Source organism: Gekko japonicus, unplaced genomic scaffold, assembly GCF_001447785.1.
Source record: "Gekko japonicus isolate JY-2015 unplaced genomic scaffold, Gekko_japonicus_V1.1 scaffold661, whole genome shotgun sequence".
NCBI classification, from domain to species: Eukaryota; Metazoa; Chordata; class Lepidosauria; order Squamata; family Gekkonidae; genus Gekko; species Gekko japonicus.
In genome coordinates this window covers 313,096-337,410 of record NW_015173694.1, presented here as the reverse complement: position 1 = coordinate 337,410, position 24,315 = coordinate 313,096, and the positions used below count along the sequence as shown (strand labels likewise).

At 48.3% G+C, this 24,315-nt stretch overlaps 1 protein-coding gene across 1 annotated transcript in view; it reads left to right on the top strand.

Annotated features, from left to right (window-relative positions):
- DUSP3 (dual specificity phosphatase 3) overlaps positions 1 to 23,743 on the top strand; it is a 32,792-nt gene extending 9,049 nt beyond the window's left edge. The window contains exons 2-3 of the mRNA XM_015423171.1: positions 15,717 to 15,943; positions 21,227 to 23,743. Of these exons, the coding sequence (XP_015278657.1) occupies positions 15,717 to 15,943; positions 21,227 to 21,435 (436 nt within the window). The 3' untranslated portion in view covers positions 21,436 to 23,743. The remainder of the gene's footprint in view (positions 1 to 15,716; positions 15,944 to 21,226) is intronic.
- The last annotated feature ends 572 nt before the right edge of the window (positions 23,744 to 24,315 follow it).

Sequence of the window (24,315 nt, the reverse complement as noted above, 5' to 3'; positions counted from 1 at the left end):
GGGCAGGCAGTTTGGCTCTACCCCGGAAGATCTGGACCGAGCGTTGCAGGACATAGTGGGCTGGCTTAGGCTGAGTCAACTGAAACTGAATCCGATGAAGACGGAGGTCCTATGCCTGAATCGGAGTGGTATGGGGTTAGGGGTCCCTCTTCCGGCCTTCGGTGGGGTGCCATTGGTGCCAGCTCCGAGGGTCAGGAGCTTGGGAGTGCTCCTGGATGCTTCCCTGACAATGGAGGCCCAGGTAGCAGCCAGTGCTCAGGCAGCCTTTTACCACCTGCGGCTGATTAGGCAGTTGGTCCCCTTCCTCGAACGCAACAATCTGACATTAGTGATCCATGCTATGGTTACCTCGAGGCTGGATTACTGCAATGCTCTCCACATGGGGCTGCCCTTGGGGCAACTCCGGAAGCTGCAGCTGGTGCAGAATGCCACGGCCAGGTTGTTGATGGGTCTTCCCATGAGGGAACGCATCCAACCTGTGCTGAGGTCGCTGCACTGGCTGCCAATAGCGTTCCGGATACGCTTCAAGGTACTGGCTTTGACCTTTAAAGCCCTTAATGGTCTGGGGCCTGTCTACCTGAGGGACCGCCTTTCCCCGTATGTTCCCCTGAGGGCACTGAGATCCGAGACACAAAATCGCTTGGTCCCCCCTGGCCCTAGGGATGCTAAGTTAACAGCAACAAGAACCAGGGCGTTCTCCCTAGCTGCACCGACGCTATGGAACCAGCTCCCAAATTAAATTCGAGCTCTGCGGGATCTTCAACAATTCCATAGAGCGGTGAAGACCGAGCTGTTCCGACAAGCGTTCTAACAGTCCTGGCCACACTGACCGTCCCACATGAGCACTAGCACTTTATATCAGATGCCGCCACATTGTAATTTTAATAAGTTGTATTTATTGTATTGCTTTGTATTGTTTTAGATGTGACAGTCAGTATTAATTGTATACTGGTTTTAACCATTGTAAGCCGCCCTGAGCCGCCTTGGCGGGAGGGCGGGGTAAAAGTCTAACAAACAAATAAATAAATAATAAGTGAGTGGCTTACCACTTCTTTCCCTGCCACCTTGTATCCTTTCTAGAGTAGCTTATGGGTGTTCATGTGCAGCCCAGTTCCACCAAATCTCGATCAACCCAGCACTGATGGTTGCAATCTCTCCTTTAGTTATGATAGGTGGAATGAATGGACACAAGCCAGACACATAGAACGGAATCGTACTGATAACCAGGAAGGAAGCATTTGTTCTCCTTGGTTACCCCGTTTCTGCCCTTGGCGTTGCGCTGATTAGAACTGGGTCAAAGAACTGTCATAGCGTGAGATGGCAGAACTGCCATGCATCAACCAAATTTGCCAGGGGAAACAAGTATGGTGGCAAGGGGTTCTTGGGAACACATAAGAGAATTGTCTCTCTTTCTCTGGTTCATGACCTCTGTGAGGAGGGTAGGCCGTTGCCAGTCCTTTTTTTGAATTTTCATTCTCGTGTTGCCAGCTGAGATTATTCTCCAGCAGACCTCCGTGGCGATGCATCTGTAGCCATGGCCTTCGCTGTCTGATTCAGGTGCTTGCTGAAGGTGCCTGACAGCTAAACTGTGTACAGTGCATTCCAAATTGAGTCACACCATTCTAAGCCCTGTGACTTCTATGGACTTAGGAGGAAGTAACTCTGCTTAGGACTGCACTCTCTGTCCTTCAGCAGGGCAGTCTTAAGCAGAATTTCTCACATCTTAATCCATAACTGCGTAAGATTGCTCTGTAAGGTGCTCTCTCTCTCTCTCCCTTATTTTTGTGGTGGCAGATTCTCTTGGGGACTCAAATGTGATCTCCTCCTGCCTGGTTGGGAACCCCTGTAGAGCATCCATTTTTGTCTGCCTCCCAGAATGACCTGCTGTGTGGAGGGCAAAGGGGTTGTGCCTCCTGCTTCTCTTTGCACACATGCCAAGAAGAGCAGCAGGCAGTGAGGTGAAGTTACTCAGTGGTGGAGAAGATTCTTCCATGGCTCTTGCCCTTTTCTGGTTTCCCACTATAATCCATCTCCTTGCACTTGTGCTATTTTCCTGGCCTTCTGCTTAGGTCTGCTGTCCATGGTCCTGGTCTCGATGCCTGTGAGATCGTAAAGTTGGGCTCCTCTTCTTCCTGTCATGTGACCCCCCCATGTAATGAAACTTCCTGTCATGTGCTTGCAGCTCAGTGGGTCCCATGGTCAGCAGGCCCTGAGTGTGTAAAGACCAAAGAGGCACATTATAAAAAGATCTACAAAAACCAAGTTGCGAATGTCTTCTCTCTCTGAAATTTGTAGTTAGTAGATTTAATCACAAACCTGATTGTAATCTGGTGCTGTGTCTGTTCTTTAGAAACGTTAAGTTTATGACATGAGATATAATGTGTATTTACTTCATTACAAAACATCATGTGTGTTTACATCATTACCAGAACACTTCTGAGCAGTGTTACTCTCTTCTAAACCCATTGACTTCAGTAGATATAGGCAGGTTTAACTCTTGTTTGGATTACACTCTTCTTAATTCTTAATCTATTAGCGGCATTTAGCTGTGATAGGCCAGATGAAAACTGTGACCCTCTTTGAAGACAACATGCCTTGGGAAATCTCTCTGCTACCCAAATCTAACAAACACGCCTAAAATGTGTTGAACCAGTGGGTTTAGGCAAATCCGTCTTTGCATAAGATCTGGCTGCCAACTTAAAATAAGAAGGAATGGTTTCCTCTAGCATCTGTTTGCCACCTTTGGAGCATGCACTCGAATAGGGATTGGTTTTGAATTCATCGTAGTAAAAGAAGGAAACATTTGCATGCATTCATGGGGAATGGGAAATCTCATGCATGTTTATGATATGGGCCGGGGCTCAGTGGAAGAGCCTCCGCAGAAGGTCCCAGGCTCAATCCCTGGCGTCTCCAATTAAAGGATCGGGTAGGAGGTGATATGAAGACCTCCTCCTGACACCCTGGAGAGCTGCTGCCAGTCTGAGTAGACAATTCTGACCTTGATGGGCCAAGGGTCTGATTCCGTATAAGCCATCTTCATGTGATTGTGAGCATGCAAGTGTGGTTGGTAACTGATCTGGTCTTGCGTTAGTGGCGTCGGAAGAGATGGGTGAGTCGTTGCTGCACCAGGCCAAGAAGATTTGGCTCAAGACATCATCACTATTTTACAAATAGAAAAGCATGACATAAACTGATGTGCTTTATATATATATATTTTTTGGGGGGTCAGCATTTAGAAGGAGGGGTACCACGAAGACAAGTGTGGGGAAGAGGAGTGGTGCTGAAGGGGAAAGGGCAAGAGGAACCTGGTTAGACTGTGCTGCTCAAAGCCTGTAAAAACCAGACGCTGACCCTGGGCCTTTTTTTACATTTCCTGTCTGCCCCCCCCCCCCCCCCCAGTCTCTAGAGGCTTTCTGAAGCACAGAAACATCCTTCCTTATACATTCAGACCACACACCAAACCGTGGTTTGCAAACACATTGCATACCAGTGCCTGATTCTGGTTGGCCAATTGATGGCAAAACCATGGCATTCAGATGTTGCACCAGTTCTGATTAAGCTTCCTTTCGCCATGGTTCGGCATTATGTCTGAAGTGAGCATGCGAAGAAGAAGAAGGGTTGGTTTCTATACCCCACTCTTTACTACCAAAAGGAGTCTCGGAGCGGCTTACAATTGGCTTCTCTTCCTCTCCCCACAACAGACACCCTGTGAGGTAGGTGGGGCTGAGAGAGTTCTGAGAGAACTGTGACTGGCCCAAGGTCACCCAGCAGGCCTCATTTGTCTCAAAGTGGCTTATAATTGCCTTCCCTTCCTCTCCCCACAACAGGCACCCTGTGAGGCTGGTGGGGCTGAGAGAGTTCTGAGAGAACTGTGTCTAGAGAGTGGCTTATAATCGCCTTCCCTTCCTCTTCCCACCTTGTGAGATAAATGGGTCTGAGAGAGGCCCAAGGTCACCCAGCAGGCTTCATGTGGAGGAGGAGGTGGGGAATCAAACTCTGTTCTCCAGATTAGAGTCCACCGCTCTTAACTACTACACCAAGCAGATCGCTGATTCCCATTTGAGGAATGGACAGCTGAGGTTGCCATAATGATATGCCCATGGTCATGCGGTGTCTCCTTTGTGAAGGAGGGGGATTGAGGCCACGTAGTTGAGCAGAGCAGTGATATCGCACTGGTTCTCAAGTGCTTCTATTGAAACTGAATTTACAAGTAAACTAGAGGGTATGCTGTGGCTCAGTGGTAGATTATCACCTTTGCACGCAAAAGGTCTCCAGTTCAATCCCCAGTGTCTCCAGGTAACAGGAACAGGTAGCAGAGGATCTGAAGGACCTCTGTCTGAGACCCTAGAGGGCTGCTCCGTGGCAGAGTAGACAATGCAAAGCAGACGGTACCAACCTTGACAGACTCTGAGGCAGCCTCAGTAGAAGGTAGCTTCATGTGTTTATGATGTGAAAACTGGCAAATAAGATTCTTCTGCCCTCCTGTCCTGCTTTCCTTAAAAATAGCCTTCCAGATTTATTTATTTTTAAAGTCATTGAAGGTCATGTTTGAAGAAGACATTGATTGGTACAAATGCTGACAAGGTCATTGATACAGGATTGCTAGCTAAGCAGGGCATCGATGAACCCTGTGCATTTTAATGTGCTCGCACATTAAGGTCAGACGGGAAATACAGGATAGGGAACTGCAACATTTGCAAAAATGTGGGTGCGAAATAGGGGAGGACAAGGCCAAGGAGGATTCTAACAATATTAAAAAGAAAAGTTAGTTCAAGGTGTCATCTGAGAGGCAGAGCTTGTTTTACCACTGCAGATCTACCTGCTACCTTCCTTGTGTGAATCGCAGCCACAACGAATCTTTCCAGGCCTTTTTGTGTGTGCAGTCAATGTGTTGACAGCTGTTATCGGTCTATCACTCTGGATTCTGATGCCTGTCTTTGCAGGACTGTGGCTGTTTCCCAGCATGCTGTTAGAATGGAATCTCTTACCTGTCCGTGAGTGTCTCTGCTGCTTTTGTGAGAGCCGTCCGATTCAGTTGCAAAAGAGTTGTCCTACCTTTTAGAATAGAACTTGCAATGTCACTTGAGGCATGCAAAAACGTGTCGTCCCCCCCTTCACCATATGCACATTCCAGTCCTGTGCATGCCTTCTGATGAACTTCTCTAAAAAGTTATTTTCAGAGTTTGAGAATTCCAGCATGGAAGCAGTTAGGGAGCAGCCTGTTAGCAAGTCCCGCCCCCGTTATGCATTGCTATTTTGTAGATTTTTTCTTTTCTTTTTAAAGTCCCATTCTTTAAAGGCTGTGTGTGTGTCACTTCTGTAACACTAGAGCAGGGGTCCCCAACGTGGCGCCCACTAACACCTTTTCTGGTGCCCACCAAATGTTTTTAGAAAGTGCGTGGGGTGACGCTTCTGACTGGTCACTGAATATTTAGTAGCTTTTAATGGGTGTTAACCAACATGGTTGATGTTAAATTTCAGTGGTTTCTACTGTTGGCAATAGGATGGACCAATTTTATTTTTTAATGGTTTTTCTGTATAGCTTTTGCTATTGACTTGTACTGGTTGTTGACCAAATCAATAAATTGATTTTTTTGAATTATTATTTTATTGAAGTATTTAGCAGTATTACAAAAATAACACAAATAATCGGTGCAACCAGTAAACCTACAAAAAGTTGGCTGCGAAAAGAAAAAGTTTGTTCAACATAGTCGTCGTTTCAGGGGACTAAGTCATTTTAGGAGCAATACAGTCTATATACGCAGTCAGTAACAATATACATAACATAACATACAACCGTTTAGTCAGTGTTCTGGATAATGTCTCCATTTATTACTCCAGAGTTCAGTCTAAGAGGGTCTTAGGACCATGCTTCAAAAGTATATTATCGATCTGTATAAAGGGTTTGGAGCTGCGGTGGCTCAAGTGGTTAAGATGCTGAACTGCAGGCTGTGGAAGGTCAGTAGTTTAGCAGTTCGAGATCCGGGTGCTGCAAGAAGGAGTGAGCTCTCGTCTCTAGTTCCAGCTCCTGCCAACCTAGCAGTTCGAAAGCAAGAAATTGCAAGCAGATAAATAGGTACCACTTCAGTGGGAAGGTAACAGCGTTCTGTGCGCCTTGGTGTTTAGTCATGCCGGCCACATGACCACGGAAATGTCTTCGGACAGCGCTGGCTCTTCGGCTTTGAAACGGAGATGAGCACCGCAACCCTAGAGTTGGACTCGACTGGCTTTCGAGCAAGGGAACCTTTACCTTTATAAAGGGTTTACTGGAATTACATCAGCCTCCACCTTATAGCTGATGAGTGGATACCAAGACGCTATGAATTTCTCCTCAAATTTACTGAATTGATTGATTGATTGACACTGAATATTTGATTGGCTGTGCAGATTTTTTAAAAACATTGCTTTGGCAGCAGCTGCCACCACAGCACAGCGAACTTTACTGTGTGACCGAAGATAAGCTATGGCAGCCATTGTGTGGCTGGCTCTGCCTCCTGTGGCTGTCATTTTGTGGCTGTGTGCACCATACTGTGTTGGAATTCCAAAGGTACCCACAAGCTCAAAAAAGTTGGAGACCCCTACACTGGAGTGTACCACTTTTCAAAACTGGGGAGCAGGTGAGGGATCGTAAATTGTAACCAGAGGCACTCCAGCCTCAAGATGGGTTCTGGAAGATGGACTCAGAACAACGAAGCAAGTTCCAAGACAACACTGCCTTCCGATCTTCAGCCCAGGGCCATCATGCACCCTGATGGCATCCCCGCACTTTGCGGTAGCGGTGCAGTGGTGGTACAGTGGCGGCGGTGGGTCCTACTCAAAAGCCTGGCAGAAGAGCTCTGTCTTGCAGGCCCTGCGGAACTGCACAAGGTCCCACAGGGCCCAGATCTCCTCTGGGAGCTCATTCCACCAGGTAGGAGCCGCCACCGAAAAGGCCCTGGCCCTGGTCACAGCGAATTTTACGTCCCTGGTGTAACCAAAAAATGTTAGTCCCCCGACCGTAGTGCCCTTGGGGGAACATGGCACCGTCTCTTGTGTTCAAACCAGGTTTGGTTCAGAAGCAAGACTTATTGTTTGTGGTAACCATGGTTTTCCAGCTTGGGACATTGCAACATTCTAGATATCAAGAGTGACAATGTGCCTGTTTTATTCAGTTATTAAATTTATATTCTGTCTTCGAAGGTCAGATCCTAAGCAGGTCTGAACAGCTGCAAGGTTTCAGTGCCAGACTGTTCCATGCATTTAGATGGGGTGAGGGGCAGTGGGCAAGGAGAAGGTGAGAGCCTGAGTCAAAACATGTTTTGGAAGGATCTGAACTCATTTCTCTGGCAGCCTTGTAATGGTTTGGCAGGCATTTTGTGATCTGCTAATAAGCTTCCTGTTGCGCTTGGGGTAGTAAACTGTAAATGGAAATGGCTTTTTCTTATTGAATCAGAGGACTTGACTGCCAATAGGGAAGCCACAGAGGTTGTGGGGATTTTCCAGAACTGTTGCTATGGCTACCTGTTATAGTATGATCATACCTTCCTCTTGCTTCTTGCAGGCTGCGGAAGTCCACTTTGATTGCTAAAAGCAGGATATATGTCATAGTGCTTATTTATATAGATGTCTTCTGTTGCGGACTCTAAGATTATCCATGCATCTGGTTTATACATTGAGGCACCACAGCCGAGTAATATTTGGCAACTGCTTTGCAGATTTTTTTTTAATGGAAGGTTCTTGTTATGAGAAATTATCTTGCCTCCTGGCCCCCAAAGGTATATTCTTATGGAGTAAGTACTAAGTCCAATCTTCTGCAGAGTCAAAATCTGGGAATACGAACTGATAACCAGGCTGTCTTTAGTTAGAAGGCAAATGGGAAAAACTCAAATTGGGCATCACACAAAACCATGGTGTGCACTAGATGTGGTTTACCACTGGCAAACCATGGTTTTCATCTGCTCACCTGCTTTCTTTTCCCATTCCTTCAGTGCTCCTGCTTTTATTGTGCAGACGCCTCTGGAGGCAGAACAATAGCCACACCCGTGGTTTGTCAGTTCCGATGTCACACCAAACCGTAGTTAGCACAAACCATGTTTTGCAAGCCCTGCTTGCGTGCTATGACCTGTCAATTCAGATATTATACCAGGCTGAAGTTCACAGACTAGGGTAAGGTGCCATGTCTGAACTGAGTTATAGTTAACCCTGGCCATTTTGAAAGTCTGAAGCAAGCATAAGTTGTGGGAAGAGCTTCAGCAGTAACTGAAACATCCCCCTGTCTGTTCGAGCTTTGGCTGATCTGGGCATAAGCTTCTTTCCAGGCGAGTGGAAAGCCAAGCAGTCTTTTATGATGCATAAGTACAGTTTTAATACCCATACAGAGAGACCCATGTTTAGCAAAGTGCTGTTCAATGGTAAGCAGTTCTTTACTCCCCAGCTGATATGCTTTGTTTTCTTTTAAAGCTTATTTTTTCTCAGTCGTAATGGAACTGCTGCCCTGTCCTGGACGGTCCAGGGCCAGCTAGCCAGATCTAGTAAAATCTCAGAAGTTAAGCAGAGTTGATCTGGTTACTACTTGGGTGGGAGACCACTAAGGAAGTCCAGGGTTGCTTTGCAATAGCAGGCAATAGCAAACCACTTCTGTCCATCTCTTGAAAACCCTACAGGGTCACCATAAATTAGCTGTGGATTGACAGCACTTTCCAGCCACGGGACTCCCAAATTAAGCTAGTGAACTGAATGCTTTCCTTTGAGCCTGTCAAATTGTGGTCACATTGAATGTGATGCCAATCATACCTTTGTCCATGCCCTGGGTAAGCTCAAGCAAACTGTTAAAGGGGTGGGGTTGGGTTAGTGAGAGGCTCCATATTTATTTATTTACTGACTTAATTTATACCCTCCCGGCCTTTCTTCTCAGTGATGACCCAAAGCTTACATAGTTTTCCTCTTTATTTTGTCCTCAAAACAACCCTGTGAGGTAGATTTGGCTCAGAGTAGAGATTCAAACCTGGGTCTCCCAGATCCTAGTCCAGCACTCTAATCACTACACCACACTGTGTCACCTCTGTAGCTGCGGGGGGAAAGGGGGCCAGGAATAAACTCTGTTCCTCTCAGTGTTGCGGGCAGCATGGCCGTTTATAAACCAGTATGTGCGTTTTGTCTCTTTCCATCTCCTGAGCTTGTGGTCGTTGAGGGAAGAATTAATTCCAGTTGCTCTGAAGGAATGCATTTGTCATTTCTACTGCTCCAGAGAGGTTGCTGAGATTCATCTAACTGGTGGCGGTCAGTCTCTTGCGAATGTAATATTCTGCTTAGGGTAAAATTGATTCCAGGGTCTGGTGTAGGGTTACAGGCCTCACTGGGGGGGAGTGCCATATTTAGAGCAGGCAAGATTCCAGAACTTTCCTCAGGGACGACGGCAGAGAAAGTTTCTCTTGTTTCCCTCTTCCAGAGCTTAGTTGTCCTTGGTTATTTATTGTGAATATCCACAGCTTTTAAAGGATTTATCTCGCAATGATTTTAGGCCGTGGTGACAAAGAGGAGCTTTTACAGATCCTGTCAAAGCCGCCCTATTGCTTTAGATGCCTTTATTGGATCATAGGATGTATTTTCATGTGCTTTTAATCTCTGTGGTTAGCCGGCAGCAGAGATGTGAAGGCCTGAGGGAAAAATATCAAGAAAAATAGTGTTTTCCCCCCTCCCAGAAATGGAAGAAAGAGCTTGGAACCCGGCCCCCAGTGTCTGATTCAGTACTGTCAATAAGACATGAATCTAGCCAACTGAAGTTATTATAAAATTTGAATCCAGTAGCACCTGGATTCAAATTTTATAATATATTATTATAAAATTTGAATCCTAGTACCTTTATTCAAGGTACTAGGAATAAGGGTTATTGTGGAAATAAATACAACGAGCTCTAGAAAGAGTCTCTGGGAGAGTGCCCCGTCCTTGGGCACTCAGTGTCAATTTGCTGTGATGACCTCAGCAGGGTATGACACCGAGTCCACCATTTTCTCCAGAGGAACTGACCTCTGCTACCTGAACAATTGTAATTTTGAGTGATTTCCAGCCCTCACCTGGAGATTGGCAACAATGGTTCCCCATGAGGGAATGGCTGGTTTGGAGGGTGGAGTCTATGACATTGTACCTGTCTGAGGTCCCACCCCTTTCCATCTCCTCTCCCCTCTCTCCTGGAGAGCAGTTGTAATTCTGAGTGATCTCCAGCCCCCACCTGAAGATTGGCAGCAATGGTTCCCCATGAGGAAATGGCTGGTTTGGAGGGTGGAGTCTATGGCATTGTACTTGTCTGAGGTCCCACCCCTCCTGAAACCTCACCCTCTCCAGGCTCCATCCCTCACATCTCCAGAAATTTCCCACCTGGAGTTGGCGACCCTATTTCTTTCCCAGCCAATCATCAACCTACCTTTATTTCCCCCACTCTTCAGCTTTCCACCCCCCCCTCACCTGCAGCCTCTACCATGCTCTGAAGCCCTGACTGCTAGTCACATTGGCTGTCATACAGGGGCTATCTCAGCAGGATATAAGGACACAGAGTCCACCATTTTCTCCATGGGAACTGAACTTTGGCTTCTGGAAAGCAGTTGTAATTCTGAGTGATCTTCAGCCCTCACCTGGATATTGGCAACAGTGGTTTCTCCCAACAGGCACTAAGGGTACCTCAGAACACATTTTACCTCAGAACAGCAACAGCAAACTGTTTAGAATGTTAGAGGCAAAGGCCAATGAGGCCACATATGCAAACGACCTCTGTGCTCTGAGGCAAAGGTCAATCAGGCCACATATGCAAATAACCTCTGTGTTCTGACTGGCTATGGTGGGGGGGAGAGGAACAGCAAACTGTTTAGAATGTTGGAGGCGATACTCAGGCAACGCAGCCAGTGGATAGGGACAGCTTCTGACTGACAGATCATGGAGCCAAAGGCTGTGGGCGCCATGTGGAATGTTCAGTAGCATGCCACCACCAACAGAATTATTCTATAGAGAGAAGAGAGAGAAGCTTTCATGTGCATGCATTCTTCTTCAGATACATTGAAATGGAAGTTGCCAGTCCATATGTATAGGTAGAGGGTGAGCAGTGAATTAGCATACAGCATAATGAAGCTGTTTAACAGATGCAAGGACCAAACAGGAATAACAAGTGTGGTTTATATGGTCACCATTTGTTTTTGTTTAGTACTGAAATACGTAAATATATTTCAATGTATCTGAAGAAGTCTTCATGCACATGAAAGCCTATACCCAGAATGAAACCTTATTGGTCTTAAAGGTGCCACTGGACTCGAACTCTGTTCTGCTGCTTCAGACCAACACGGCGACCCACCTGAATCGATAGGTACTGTGTTGTTAATCCCTGGCATGGATTATCTCTCTGGTTCTGCATTAAGACTTTGTCTTTCTGGTGTGTGTGTGTGTGTGTGTTGGAGTTATGAGTCTGCAAGGCCTGTGTCTACAGCTGTGCTGCTTTTCACCCTCCCTGCCCTTGGATACACAAGTTGTTCTTGGCCAGAAATCTGCCTCATCGCTCTGAGAGCAACTGGCTCCTGTCGATACCGCTGTCTCAGGTGAAAGAAGACATGGGATTTGATCGTTCAGAGGCAACTTTGTTTTCAGCGGTGATTGGTGCTGGCGTTCCAAGTTTTGCGCTCTTGGCACTCACTGTTTGTCCCCTGGCATTGCTCTGGAAAGTTGGGGGAAAGGAGGGTGAGACCTAAGGTGTGTGTTGCAGCAGAAGTGGGGAAATCATGCAGCGAACCGAAGGGCAGGGGCTACAATCTGAGACTGGAAGTGTTCTCTTCCACCAACCCCAATATGGTGCCAGAAGAAGTCAGAGGCCCTCTGGGTGGCTATGGAGCCAGTGGGTTGAACTGATGCAATCGAGCCCCGGTTTTACATGGGGAGGCAGAAGCCAAGCCGGGAGGCAGGGCTCAGCTGCATGGCATGCTGGTGATTCTTTGAGTGGAGCTTCCCAGCCATGGTTTGCCTTGAAAAATCAGGTGTAGGAGGACCCTTAAAGAAGAACTACAGGGGGAATTTCAGCTTCCCCTGTTCCGTTTTTGCAAGGTGACACTGCCTTGGGGAGCCACTCTTTGTCCCCTTGGGGTAAGCAGAACCAGCTGGTTGTTAGAGCACTGGAGCAGGATCGGGGAGACCTGGGTTCAAATGCCCACTTTGCCATGAAAGGTAGCTGAGTGACCTTGGGCCACTCACACATTGTCTCAGCCTAGCCTAACTCACAAAGGTCGTTGTGGGAGATAATTGGGGAGAAAAGCAGGATATAAATAAAGTAAAAATATTGTGACCCGTTATCAGTCCCTGTATGTTTCCCCATAGTGGCTCCCAAGGTCTGTTTTAAGATGGGCAGGGGTGTTCGTCTGTCTGTAGCAGCAGAAATGGGCAAGAGTCCCGTGACACCTTTAAGACTAACAAAATATGTGGCAGGGTCGGAGCTTTTGTGAGTCACTGCAGCGACTCACAAAAACTCATACCCTGCCACAAACGTTGTTAGTTTTAAAGGCCCGTTTTAGATAGGGGAAATGGACCCGGGGGGGGGGGAGTTTAACCCCACTCCAATTGCAGCACGTTTCCAATTCAGAGTAGGGTCCCCACACTTGATCTTCCAAGGACAAAAACACTGGGAACTCTGTTCGCAGACCCTCTCCCCTGTATCAGAGGCACAGTCAAAGCATTAATCCCGCTATGGATCTGTGCTCACTGCCCTTTTTTTTTTCCCAATTAGCAAACTCCAAGACTGAACTGTCCTTTGAAGTGACTGGTTTTTCCTTATCCTAGCACAAACTGACCAGGCAGGTAACTTAGCTGGGGGGGGGGAGGAGGAGGAGGAGGAGGAGGAGGAGGAGGAGAAGAAGAAGAAGAAGAAGATTGGATTTATATCCCGCCCTTCACTTGGAGTCTCAGAGCAGCTTACAAACTCCTTCCCCTCCCCACAACAGACACCCTGTGAGGTGGGTGGGGCTGGGAGAGCTCTTTCCAGAACTGTCCTTGAGAGAACAGCTCTGACAGAACTGTGTCTTGCCCAAGGCCATCCAGCAGCTGCAAGTGGAGGAGTGGGGAATCAAGCCCGGTTCTCCCAGATTAGAGTCTGCGCTCTTAACCACTGCACCAGACTGGTAGCCCTTGTGACAATCAAAAAGCTCGCCAAAAGGTCTGCTTCCAGAGTACAAAGCTTGCTTTGGGGCCCTTCTCAGGTCTCTGGAATGATGGTGAGCGCTCCAAAGAAGGTGCCCTTGATGTTCAGCCTTGTAGACTTGGATATTCATGATTATAGTATATAATGCTAAATATGAATTGCTTTTAAATTATCCACCTAGCCTTGAGGGCAGCCTAAAAATATAAGAGATGCATAATTACAAAGTTAAACAAGTTGAGCCCGGGAGGCAGTGAGCCGCTTGTTATTGACAACCCTGAAGTTCAGAATGTTCAGAAAGTGGAAACGTTGCTGTCGCCCAGAACTCCCGTTGAATGACAGGCTGTTTCATAGGATTGCCAGCCTCCAGGTGGTGGCTGGAGATCTCCTGGGGCTACAACTGATCTCCAGGCGACAGCAATCAGTTCACCTGGACCAAATGGCGGCTTTGGAAGTTGGACTGTATGGCATCATACCCCACTGAAGTCCCTCCTCTCCCCAAACCCCACCTTCCTCAGACTCCACTTCTAAAATCTCCAGGTATTTCCCAGCCCAGAGCTGACAACCCCAGCTGTTCATTTTTAAACTGTCTTCTTGGAAGCTAGTTGGGTTCCTTACCCGCTTAGAATCCCATCCTCGTCGCCAATGTTAGGTATGAGACTTCAGTCAGCTCGTAACAAGTGAATTCAGCTTTATCAGAATCAGACAACACAACAACAACAAACAGAGCAAGGAGCTCTCTTTTAAACTTTCCAGGCATGTAAGGCCACGCCCCCTAGAGTTTTAATAACCAATCATAACTCTCGCATAACGGCCAATAATATTCGTTCCCCCCCATAACCTTCCTTAGGTCCTGATTTGTCTAACTTTGCAGAGTAGCCAATCAGAATGTGCATTTCACGATACCTGCCCTTGGTTGAAGCTCAGACATTACTTTATGTATGTACATGCATAACACCTTGCAAATGCAAACAGGCTTCCTTGAACAAGAAGTGGTCTGTGACTAAGTGCCTGGTAACATTGCATGAATCGAGTAAATACCGCAGTCTAGGCTGTGTCCCAGAATCCTTTGCGGCACGCTGGGGTTGTGTGGTAGATACACAGGCTTTCTCTGGCAGACAAGGCCAGGAACATAGGAAGCTGATTGGTGATGTCGACATGGTCTATTCAGGCTGTTAATTAGAGCCCCTGCCCCCTGACAGCCTTTAATGAAAGGTAGCAGGCTTTGAACCTGCAGCCATCAAGAGTTGCCAACCTCCAGGTGGCACCCGGAGATCTCACGCTATTACAATTGATCTCCAAGCAACCGATACCAGTTTCTCTGGAGAAAATGTCTGCTTTGGAGGGTGGACTCTATGGTACTGTGACCTGCTGAGGTCTTTCTCCTCCCCAAACCCCACCCCCGCCAGGCTCTGCCCTCCCAAAATCTCCAGGTATTTCCCAACCCAGAGCTGGCAACCCTATCGTTATGCAAAGCGTAACCAATGAACTACACCTCCTCCTCTTATGTGGAAAGGGTTCCCAGAAGGGGACCACTAATATTCAAGCTGAAGACAAATGCACTTTTAGAAACATTAGTAGCCTCCATTTTCCCCAGGCCTGGGGAAATGGAAGCAAATGTGGCTTGTGGTGTAGTGGTGTCGTTCTAAAAACTGCTTAGGCTAAGTAGGCAAGTATGAAACGCACAGTGCTAGACGAGTGATCTTCTGAGTTGCATCTAGCATGGGTGTAGTGTGGTTACAGTGTTATTCCCACGTTCCCCTGGAAGCTGGCTGGGTGACCTTGGGTGAGTCACTTTCTCTCTCAGATGTACCTGCCCCACAGGGTGGTTGCTGTGAACAAGAAATGGAAGGGGAGAGGTCGATTTTGGGTCCCCATTGGGGAGAAAAGTAGGGTGTAAATGTCCAAAGAAAATAAAAGCAATATACAAGACACTTCTTTGGGTGTAAGTATTGTCCCTTAGGGGGCTGCAGTGGCTTAGAGGTTAAGACACTGCAGACCGGAAGATCTGTAGTTCGGCAGTTCAAGACCTGAGTGCAATGTGATGGAGTGAGCTCCTGTCTCTGGACCCAGCTCCTGCCAACCTAGCAGTTCAAAAGCAAGAAATTGCAAGTTGATAAATAGGTACTGCTTTGGAGGGAAAGTAACAGCATTCTGTGCGCCTTGGCGTTTAGTCATGCCGGCCACATGACCACGGAAACGTCTTCGGACAGTGCTGGCTCTTCGGCTTGGAAACGGAGGTGAGCACTGCTCTCTAGAGTCGGATTCGACTGGCTTTCGAGCAAGGGAAACCTTTATTGTCCCTCCCTTATCCCACTGAGATTTCAGAACCTGTGCCTGTAGAAGAGTTCTGTGTAATTAAAAAGCATGCACTGCCAGCGTCTGAAGCCGTAGCTTGTCAAGTAAAATATTATTGTATCACTGGATCCCCCCAGAAGGAAAAACAGTTTGATGAACTTAAATACCCTCCTTGCCGTTTTCAAGTCTGTCGATGCAGGGGCTAAACCAAGGTGGCTCGGCATTTCCCTGAAAACCGACTCGCTACTCTCTTCCTGACTTGCCTTTCTTTTCATAGCTTCATCGCCAAGAATATTATGCGGCTGCAGCGTCTGGGGATTACCCACGTCCTGAACGCTGCTGAGGGCAGGTCTTTCATGCACGTCAACACCAACGCGGAATTCTATGAAGGCACCGGCATCACCTACCACGGCATCAAGGCCAACGACACGCAAGAGTTCAACCTTAGCCGCTACTTCGAGGAGGCTGCTGACTTTATCGATAAGGCGCTGGCGCAGAAAGATGGTGAGGCGCCCAGCTTGCCCCCTCTTTGGCTCTGCTGTGTGAATTCATTGGTTGTCTAGCTTGGCAGGTTAGGGGTGTGTGCACTCTCTTCGGTGTTTTTGGGTGACTCGTTTTTAGCTCAGCAGGGTTTACAGCTAGATGGCCACAGGCTCTGGCCTGGAGCTTTTGGTCTTTGATGGGGTTGCCGATACGCAACTCGGAGACCACATCCTTGTGACTTCAACCCAAGGACCTGCAAGACTCATGGTGGGGGGGATCCCATTCTCCTCATCCCATTCATCATCCCATCATACCCCAGTCGAAGCCTTTCACCATCCCATTCTCCTCTCTGAGAGCCAGTTTGGTGTAGTAGTTAAGAGCGCGGACTCTAATCTGGGAGGACTGGGGTTTGATTCTCCACGCCTCTGCATGCAGCTGCTGGTGTGACCTTGGGTCAGTCACAAGTTCTCTCAGAGCTGTTCTCTCAAGAGCAGTCCTCGAAAGAGCTCTCTCAGCCACACCTACCTCACTGTTGTGTCTGTTGTGGGGAGGGGAAGGGAAAGGGGATTGTAAGCCACTCTGAGACTCCGAGTGAAGGGTGGGGTATAAATCCAGGCCCATTCTGCATCTAGCATTTGCTCCGTTGTTTTATAAAACCCACACTGGAACAGAACAAGACATGGCTCAAAACCACATTCAGATACCCCCCATCACCATACTGACTGTGGAGTCACCCCTGAACGGCGATAAAATGGCCATGGATCTATGCAGACGGCTACCATAAAACTGAGAGATCAAATGAAGTGAAAGCGGCATGCCATCTGGACACTGCCACAAAATCCGACAATGAATCAAACGGAAAGTGGCATGCGATGTAGAGGGGAATTTCTGTTCCAACATGGGTTTGGTAAAACAGCAGAGCAAATGCTAGATGCAGAATGGGCCCCAATCTCCTCCTCCTCCTCCTCCCTGTAGCTTTCTTGCAGCTCCCACTTTGCTCTAGTCTCCCACTCCATCCCCCCTTTTTCTGGAGAGAAACGTGGGCAAGAGGGAATTTTGCACACCCTCCACCCTCCCAGTCTAGCCCCCCTGCTTGCAATGCTCCCTCTAAGCTGTGGCGTCTTCGTGAGCAAAAATTCTACACTGGGAGTGACTGGCATTAAAGTTGTGAGCGAGCGATTTGGCTACTGCATAAATTAGTCTGCTCTGGAGCCATCCCTTCCTGGGCTAAGACAAAAGATGTGTGAGCCGGAGGCTAAAGAACTGTGAGCTAGCTCACACCAACTCAGCTTAGAGGGAACACTGCCTGCTTGTCCCCCTTCCCATCACTGTGCCTATTCTCCATCCTGCTCTCCTACTGTTCTGCCTACCCCATGCCCTTCTGGCTTCCCAGCCATGCCCCTGCCCTGACACTCCCCACCTTCACTCTGCCTGCCCACCGGCGGCGGGGGGGAGGGAGCCCACAGAGGTAGCAGCTACACCCCTCCTTCCCCTGCTCACTTGTGGCCCCTTCCAGTTCCTTTGGTGGGCCAATGGATGCAGATTGTCTGCACTTGCATCAACCAAGCTCATCCATTTTGTCATCCATCCTGTCTACATGGTCCTTGTCTTGCATGTATTGATAAAACTCCATAAGGTGTGCTCATGGTTACAGATATAATAATAAGGTTCTTCTTCTGGTCGCTTGTGAAAGGGTGGGGGAGGGAATAATAAATGGGAAAATTGACGTATTTGATGTTTGGTTATGAAAAGGAGTATGAACGAATATGAAATGTAAGACATCAATACAAATACAAAATTTAATTAAAAAAACACACACCATGGTCCTCGTCTTTGGTTTTAATTATCCGTGGATGGGACCATGTTGACTATTATGTATATTGAGGTGTTTGTGATGTACGTATTAAAAAACCAACGGTGCAATCTCGGGCAGAGTTACCCCAGTCTAAGCCCACAGTGTGCTCAGATTGTAGTACCTGCATAGGATTGCACTGTAAATGATCCATATTTCCGTCTAGGTTGGGTGGTGATTCCCAAATCTTACATTAAAACAGGAGTCCAGTGGGCACTGTGAAGACTACCCAAGTTTATTCCAGCATAAGTTTTTTGTGGGTCAAAGCTCCTTTCAGCAGAATTATTTATGTAGAAAATTTCTATGCTCCCTCTCCAGAGACCAATTCGAAGTGGCAGACGGATGAAATAATGTGAGACAGTTAAAAACAAGACATTTTGTTTTTTTAAAAACCCAAGCATCAAAAACAAGCCAGGTCCTTTAAAAATAATTGCTGAAGCCATTAGAACAGATGCAAATGGTGTTAGTTTTGCATTCCAAGAATCATTTAAACCCTCCCCCCCGGCCAAAACTTTCTAGGTCATGTGCTTTGAAGATATGTTTGTAAAACTTAATGAAGTTTCAGAAGCCAGACTGGGGAATGAACGAGACTTGAGTAAGCTCTTCAAAGGTTTTGTTTGTGAAATATATGCGCTGTCTCTCCAGAGACAGGCTTGAGGTGGTTCACAAAGTGAAATGGTAACAATAAAGTCACAAAAACACTAATTCTAAAATCATCAATCATAAACAAGCCAGGGCATGCAAAAGAGCAAACATGATATTCAGAAGCCTAAACGTTTCGGAACTCCTCCCTCCGTTAGCAGAAGCAAAATATAGGATGCGAAATAATGAAATATATGCAAATTTGTTTTACTGCATAATGTGCACTCGACCCAGGCTGGCCTGATCTTGTTAGGTCTCGGAAGCTAAGCAGGGTCATTCCTGGCTAGTACTTGGATGGGAGACCTCCAAGGAAGTCCAGGGTCACAATGCAGAGGCAGGCAAGGGCAAACCACCTCTGAAACGTCTCTTGCCTTGAAAAAACCTGTGGGGTCACAGTAAGTCAGCTGTGACTTGATGGTAAAAATTAATAACAACGCACATTGGTTTTACTGTGCAATGTGCACTGGTCAGAGGACACAGGGTATTTTTAGTGCAGTAGGTGGGTTCCCTTGGGGAAAACTTCTGGTTTCATTGGCCCCGGTCACATGGGCTGGATATCGCGGGGGGGGAGGCGTGGCTAATTGCCCCGGCGCAGTTTGATCCACGATTACACGATCAGACGGGCTGGCGGCACACCATGGGTCCTTCCCTCGGCGCCAACGAGGGACTGGAGGGGAATGCCGCGCGCCGGCGGGATCACACCACGGGCGTCTGGAGGCAGCCCATGGCAAACGTTTACTAGTACCTTGGGGGTACTAGTTTTTAAATGTGCATTGTCGGCGGGAAGCCACGGGTGCGCTCCACTTCCCAGATGTTGGGGTGTGATCGCGCCCGGATAATCTGCCCACCTTCCGTGCCTCTCCCGCGGCAACTTTGCCGTGTGACCGGGGCCATTTGTAGCCTTTGGGTGCTTCTGGACCCAACTTCTACAGTCCCAGCTAACAGCTGCAGCCAACAGTGTTGCTGCCCCCCCCCGCACTCCCATCTTTATACTTTTAATTACATAAGGTAATGCCAAAAGGTACAGTTTCTATTCTAGGTTAAGAGAACAATGTTTGAGTCCAGTGGCACCTTTTAAGACCAACAAAGTTTTATTCAAGGTATGAGCTTTCGTGTGTGTGCACACTTCCTCAGATACATTGAAATGGAAGTTACCAGTCCGGACATATAGGCAGAGGGTGGGTAGTAAATTAGCATGCGATATAATGAAGATGTATATCAGATTTGGGAATAACAAGCTTAGTTTATATGGTTACCATTTGTTTGGGTTCAATTCCGGGCGTAAAAACATAGTGAAGGAAATAAGTGTGTCTAAAATGGAGATTGATGTATCCATAGTTGTGGAATGCTGAGAGCAATTAGTTGAGACGCCGAGGCGACTGGACTCAAACTTTGTTCTACTGCTTCAGACCAACATGGCTACCCCACCTGGACCTAGGTTGTAAACGATGTATTTTATATTGTTAAAACAGTGAAACACATGTAGGTCTAATGGGAAAGAAAGAATTGGGTATGTTTCAGTCCCCCCCCAAATTCTTTTTAAAAAGTAAACAAGTGTCCGACTTACCTGAGGGACCGCCTTTCCCCAAGAGCACTTCGGTCCGGGGCACAACATCGCCTGGTGGTTCCAGGCCCCCGGGAGGCAAGGCTCGCCACGACTAGGACCAGATCCTTTTCAGTGGTGGCCCCTACCTGGTGGAACGAGCTCCTGGAGGAGATCAGGGCCCTGCGGGACCTTAAGCAGTTCCGCAGGGCCTGTAAGACGGAGCTCTTCCGCCAGGCTTTCACATAGGGGCCACCACTACCACCGCCACCAATGAGGTGGACAACATCGGGGTTAAGGATGGCCCAGGAAGATCTGCCACTATTTCTGCGTGGCCACTGGATTTACCTGGTTGAGCTATAGGATAACATCACCCTGGAGAATCATCTGGAGACCATCTTGTTAAATTGAGTATAAGTTTATTAACTGTCATGAATGTTTCATTGCTTTTATCTGTTTTATATGGGCTTTGCCCCTTGTAAGCCGCCCTGAGCCTGCTCTGCGGGGAGGGCGGGGTATAAATCTTAACAAATAAATAAATAAATAAACTTTTTAAAATTGTACATCTGTAGGGTAGTCATATTGCACCGTTGCAGCAAAGCTGGAGTCCTGGCACCTGAAAGGCCTTGGGGTGGATTCTGTGAACCTGTCCCAAACATGGTAGAAAGTTTCTACCAGGGGGTTTGTGTCCTCTTCTGCCAGCACCTCCGTTTGTGCAGGGGCAGTCTTGTGCAAACACAGGTGCTAGTGGAAGAGGAAGCGGGATCCGCGGTGGAGGTTGTCTAGTGTGCGTGGAACTCATTCACGGCACCCGAGGCCAAGCCATTTTTATTCTAGCGTTCATGCACTAGAGCTTGCTTTGTCGGATGCATAGGGTCAGATCCAGGCCAAATGGGCAATTTGCACTTATTCCTCTTTCCCACTGCAGGGTGTGCCACACACACCCCTCCGTCATTCTTTAGGTTTCCTTAAACTCCAGGAGCAGCATTTCATGGATATCAGTGGGAGAGGGGAGGTGTGAATATTCCATTGGTCAGTTTGGTCTGGATCCAACCCATAATGTGCAGTTAGCCCTTGGACGTCATCGCCTTTGGTTGTCTGTTGCCGGGATGTGCGTGTGTGTGTGCGCGCATGCTGTGCATTTGCATGTATCCAATTATTTAACCTGAAGAGATAAAAAATAAATTCAAACCCCGCTTTTCTCTCTCAAGCCGCTCACAACACCATTCTCCCCTCCCTCCTCGTCTGCTTCTTCTTTCCCGCTCAGGCCGGGTGTTTGTCCACTGCCGCGAAGGCTACAGCCGCTCGCCGACGCTGGTCATCGCTTACCTCATGCTCCGGCAGAACCTGGATGTCAAGAGTGCCGTGAGCATGGTGCGGCAGAAGCGGGAGATCGGCCCCAACGATGGCTTCCTGAGGCAGCTGTGTCAGCTCAACGAGCGGCTGGTGAAGGAAGGCAAGGTGAAGAAGCCATAGCTGCCTGGCCTGGCCTCCCTCCCTCTCCGCGGCTCACCGGAATGCCCTCCGTTGCCAGCTCCAACTGCCGTGCCGTGCCGTGCCATGCCAGGGGGCCGAACAAGCACAAGAGAGCCCCTGCACTATACAAAATACCCCTAGAGGAAGACTCCAACCACTAGGCTTCGGCTCGCCTCCTGGGTCTTTAGTTGTGGAATCTGCCTGTTGTAATGTGTGTGTGTGTGTGTGTTTGTGTGTTTGGAGGCACTGGGCACGTCTTATCAGCTAGGAACCCTTTGGGGATTAAAAGCTTTATATTGCCAGTTCCCTGCCGGCACAGCTAGCTGGTGCTGTCCCCATCATTCTGCCATATGTGTGTGTGTGTGTGTGGGGGGCACGAGAGTTTTCTCGCTGACCTGTTGCGGGTGGTCCCTCTACCCCCTTATGCCGACGTGTCAAAGGTTATGGCTGGAGAGTAGGCCATGTGACCCACAGGGAAAGTCTGGCTTGGGCTACTGTTGATGTGTCCGAGAGATTGTTGAGCATGTGATCCAAGGTTCTAAGCTGTAGGCGTTAGGCGAGTGAGCTGGTTGGCGCCTACCCCATAGCAGGTGGATTGCGGGACTCCTCAGAGGGCCTCTGGTTGCACTGTGGGCTAATGAAGGTGGGCAAGTGGTGTGATTTATTTTCCATGTGATCGTTGCATTGGGTCGGGGTGATGCCAGCAGGGATTTCCTCACAGGCATCTTTGTCCGGGGCCCTCCCGGTGGGGTCTGTCTGCCCGGATCTTTTATGGAGTGAGCTCCAGCCCTCTAATCCAGGGAGGCGTTCAGAGAAGGATAGCCTTGCCCTGTGGAGCTTGGCCTATTGGTGCACTGAGCTTCCACCTTTGACCCATCCGGCCGCTTAATAGTCTTGTTCTCTGGGCAGCACCTTCCTAACTGTGTGTTTGTCATGGAAACCAGGTAGCTCTCAGGGGTTATTTTTGGGAGGATGCCCCAGAAATGAGTGCGGGGGGGGGCAGCTGGACGTGGCACGCAGAGGGGGTTGGAGACCCAGGTAGCTGGCCCCACACTAATTTTTTCAAAAATCCTATTTCCCCCTCTTACGTGCATGCTCGAAAACTGGTGCCTAGGTCCCCGGTCGAATGGACTGTAAATATACAGAAGCTCTTCCTTGTAATCTTTTTTTTGGTTTTGTTTTGTATAGCTCTGTGTTTCATAGGAACCTGTGGATATATACATAATACAATGAAGTATAGATAACAATAATATTTATATATAGCTCTATATATCTATATGCACTCAAGCAATGAAGAAGAAAAAAAAGCCATTGGAGAATATCCAGTTAATGCAAGTAACGTTTTGTATATATATAGCCACGCTCATGTTTTTGGTGTCAACAGTAGCCTTTTTAACAAGTTGGCCAATGTGGCAGAAGCCCAGTATTCGGGGGGGGGGCAGTTCCCCTCTTCTGTGTCGGCCTTCCCCTTCATGTTGTATCGGGGGTCCCAGCATTTTAGGGGGCAACGAGGGCTGCTTTGGGAAGGGGGCAAGGCAGACAATTTGTGTTTCTGTGCATAGAAGTTAAGATGGCATCTGACCCATGTGTGGCCACTGCTGTCTTGGCGACTGTTGGCTAAAGTGTCACCCGGATGCTGTTTCTGGCTACATGTAGTGATGGCAAACAGTGCTTGCCTCCATTCAAGGTGGCAGCCACTGGCTTGCTTCAAAAACCCAATGAAGGGTATCGACAATCTGTTTCCTCCCCTCCAGTCTGCCAGTCTTTGTGACAAGAATTTTTCTTGGCCATTTTTTCCCAAAGTTTAGCCAATTAAACTGGCATGTTCAGATCCATTTAGTTGGTGTTTGGGTGGCCTTCAGTCTGGGGTTTTGGAGGTTTTGTCTCTGTGGAGAATCAGCCTTTTGAAGAGACTGTTCCTGTGTGAGGGAGCTGCTTAACCAACTGGCTCTCCATGCAGGTCAGTTCCTCTTTCCCTCCAGGGTCCCTAACGTGGTGCTTGTGGGTGTCATGGACTTGCCAGCACTTTCCTGGTGCCCACCAAGTACTTTGAGAAAGTGAGTAGGGTCGCGTGGGGGCTTTGCTGAGCATTGCCCTTTGGAAATTGGATAGGCTGTGCTGATTTTTTTAAAAAAAGTTACTTTGTCTGCAGCTGCCCCCACAGCACAAGGATCTTTACTGTGTGACTGAAGATAAGCTGTGGCAGCCATTGTGTGGCTGACACTGCCTCCTGTGGCCGTCCTTTTGTGGCTGCACCCACCGTACTGTGTCAGGATTCCAAAGATGCCCACAGGCTCAAAAAGGTTGGGGACCCCTGAACTAGAGTGTATGACGGTCAGCCGTGGCAGCCATTTTTATGCCTGTCTCCACCTCCTGTGGTGGCCATTTTGTGGCAGCCATTTTGTGTGTCAGAATTCCAGAGGTGCCCATAGGTTGGGGACCTTTGCTTAGGGTTGCCAAGTCAGAAACTTACCACAGTGGGGGACTCCTGGCTGTCGTCTGGTGTGCGCGCGCCGCATCCACATCACCCGAAAGTGACGTGGGTACGCCGGGCACGCTGGGGGCAGGGCCAGGACCATCCGAGGGAAAACCATAGAGTTTTCCCTCGGATGACCGTGGCCCCACCCCCAGCGTGCCCGGCGTACCCGCGTCACTTCTGGGTGACGTGCACATGGGGGTGGAGTTCCCCCCGGGGCCCGATCCGCCGGCGGTGGGGAACGGGCCTCTGGGGCGGGGGTTTCCCCACCCCCGGGGGGACTTGGCAAGCCTACCTTTGCTCTATATCCTTATATCCTCCCCACAGAGCATATAAATGGAAATCTATACCTGAGTAGTCTTCTGCTGCCTTTACAGGCTTCACTTGGGCCCTTCCTCATTCTC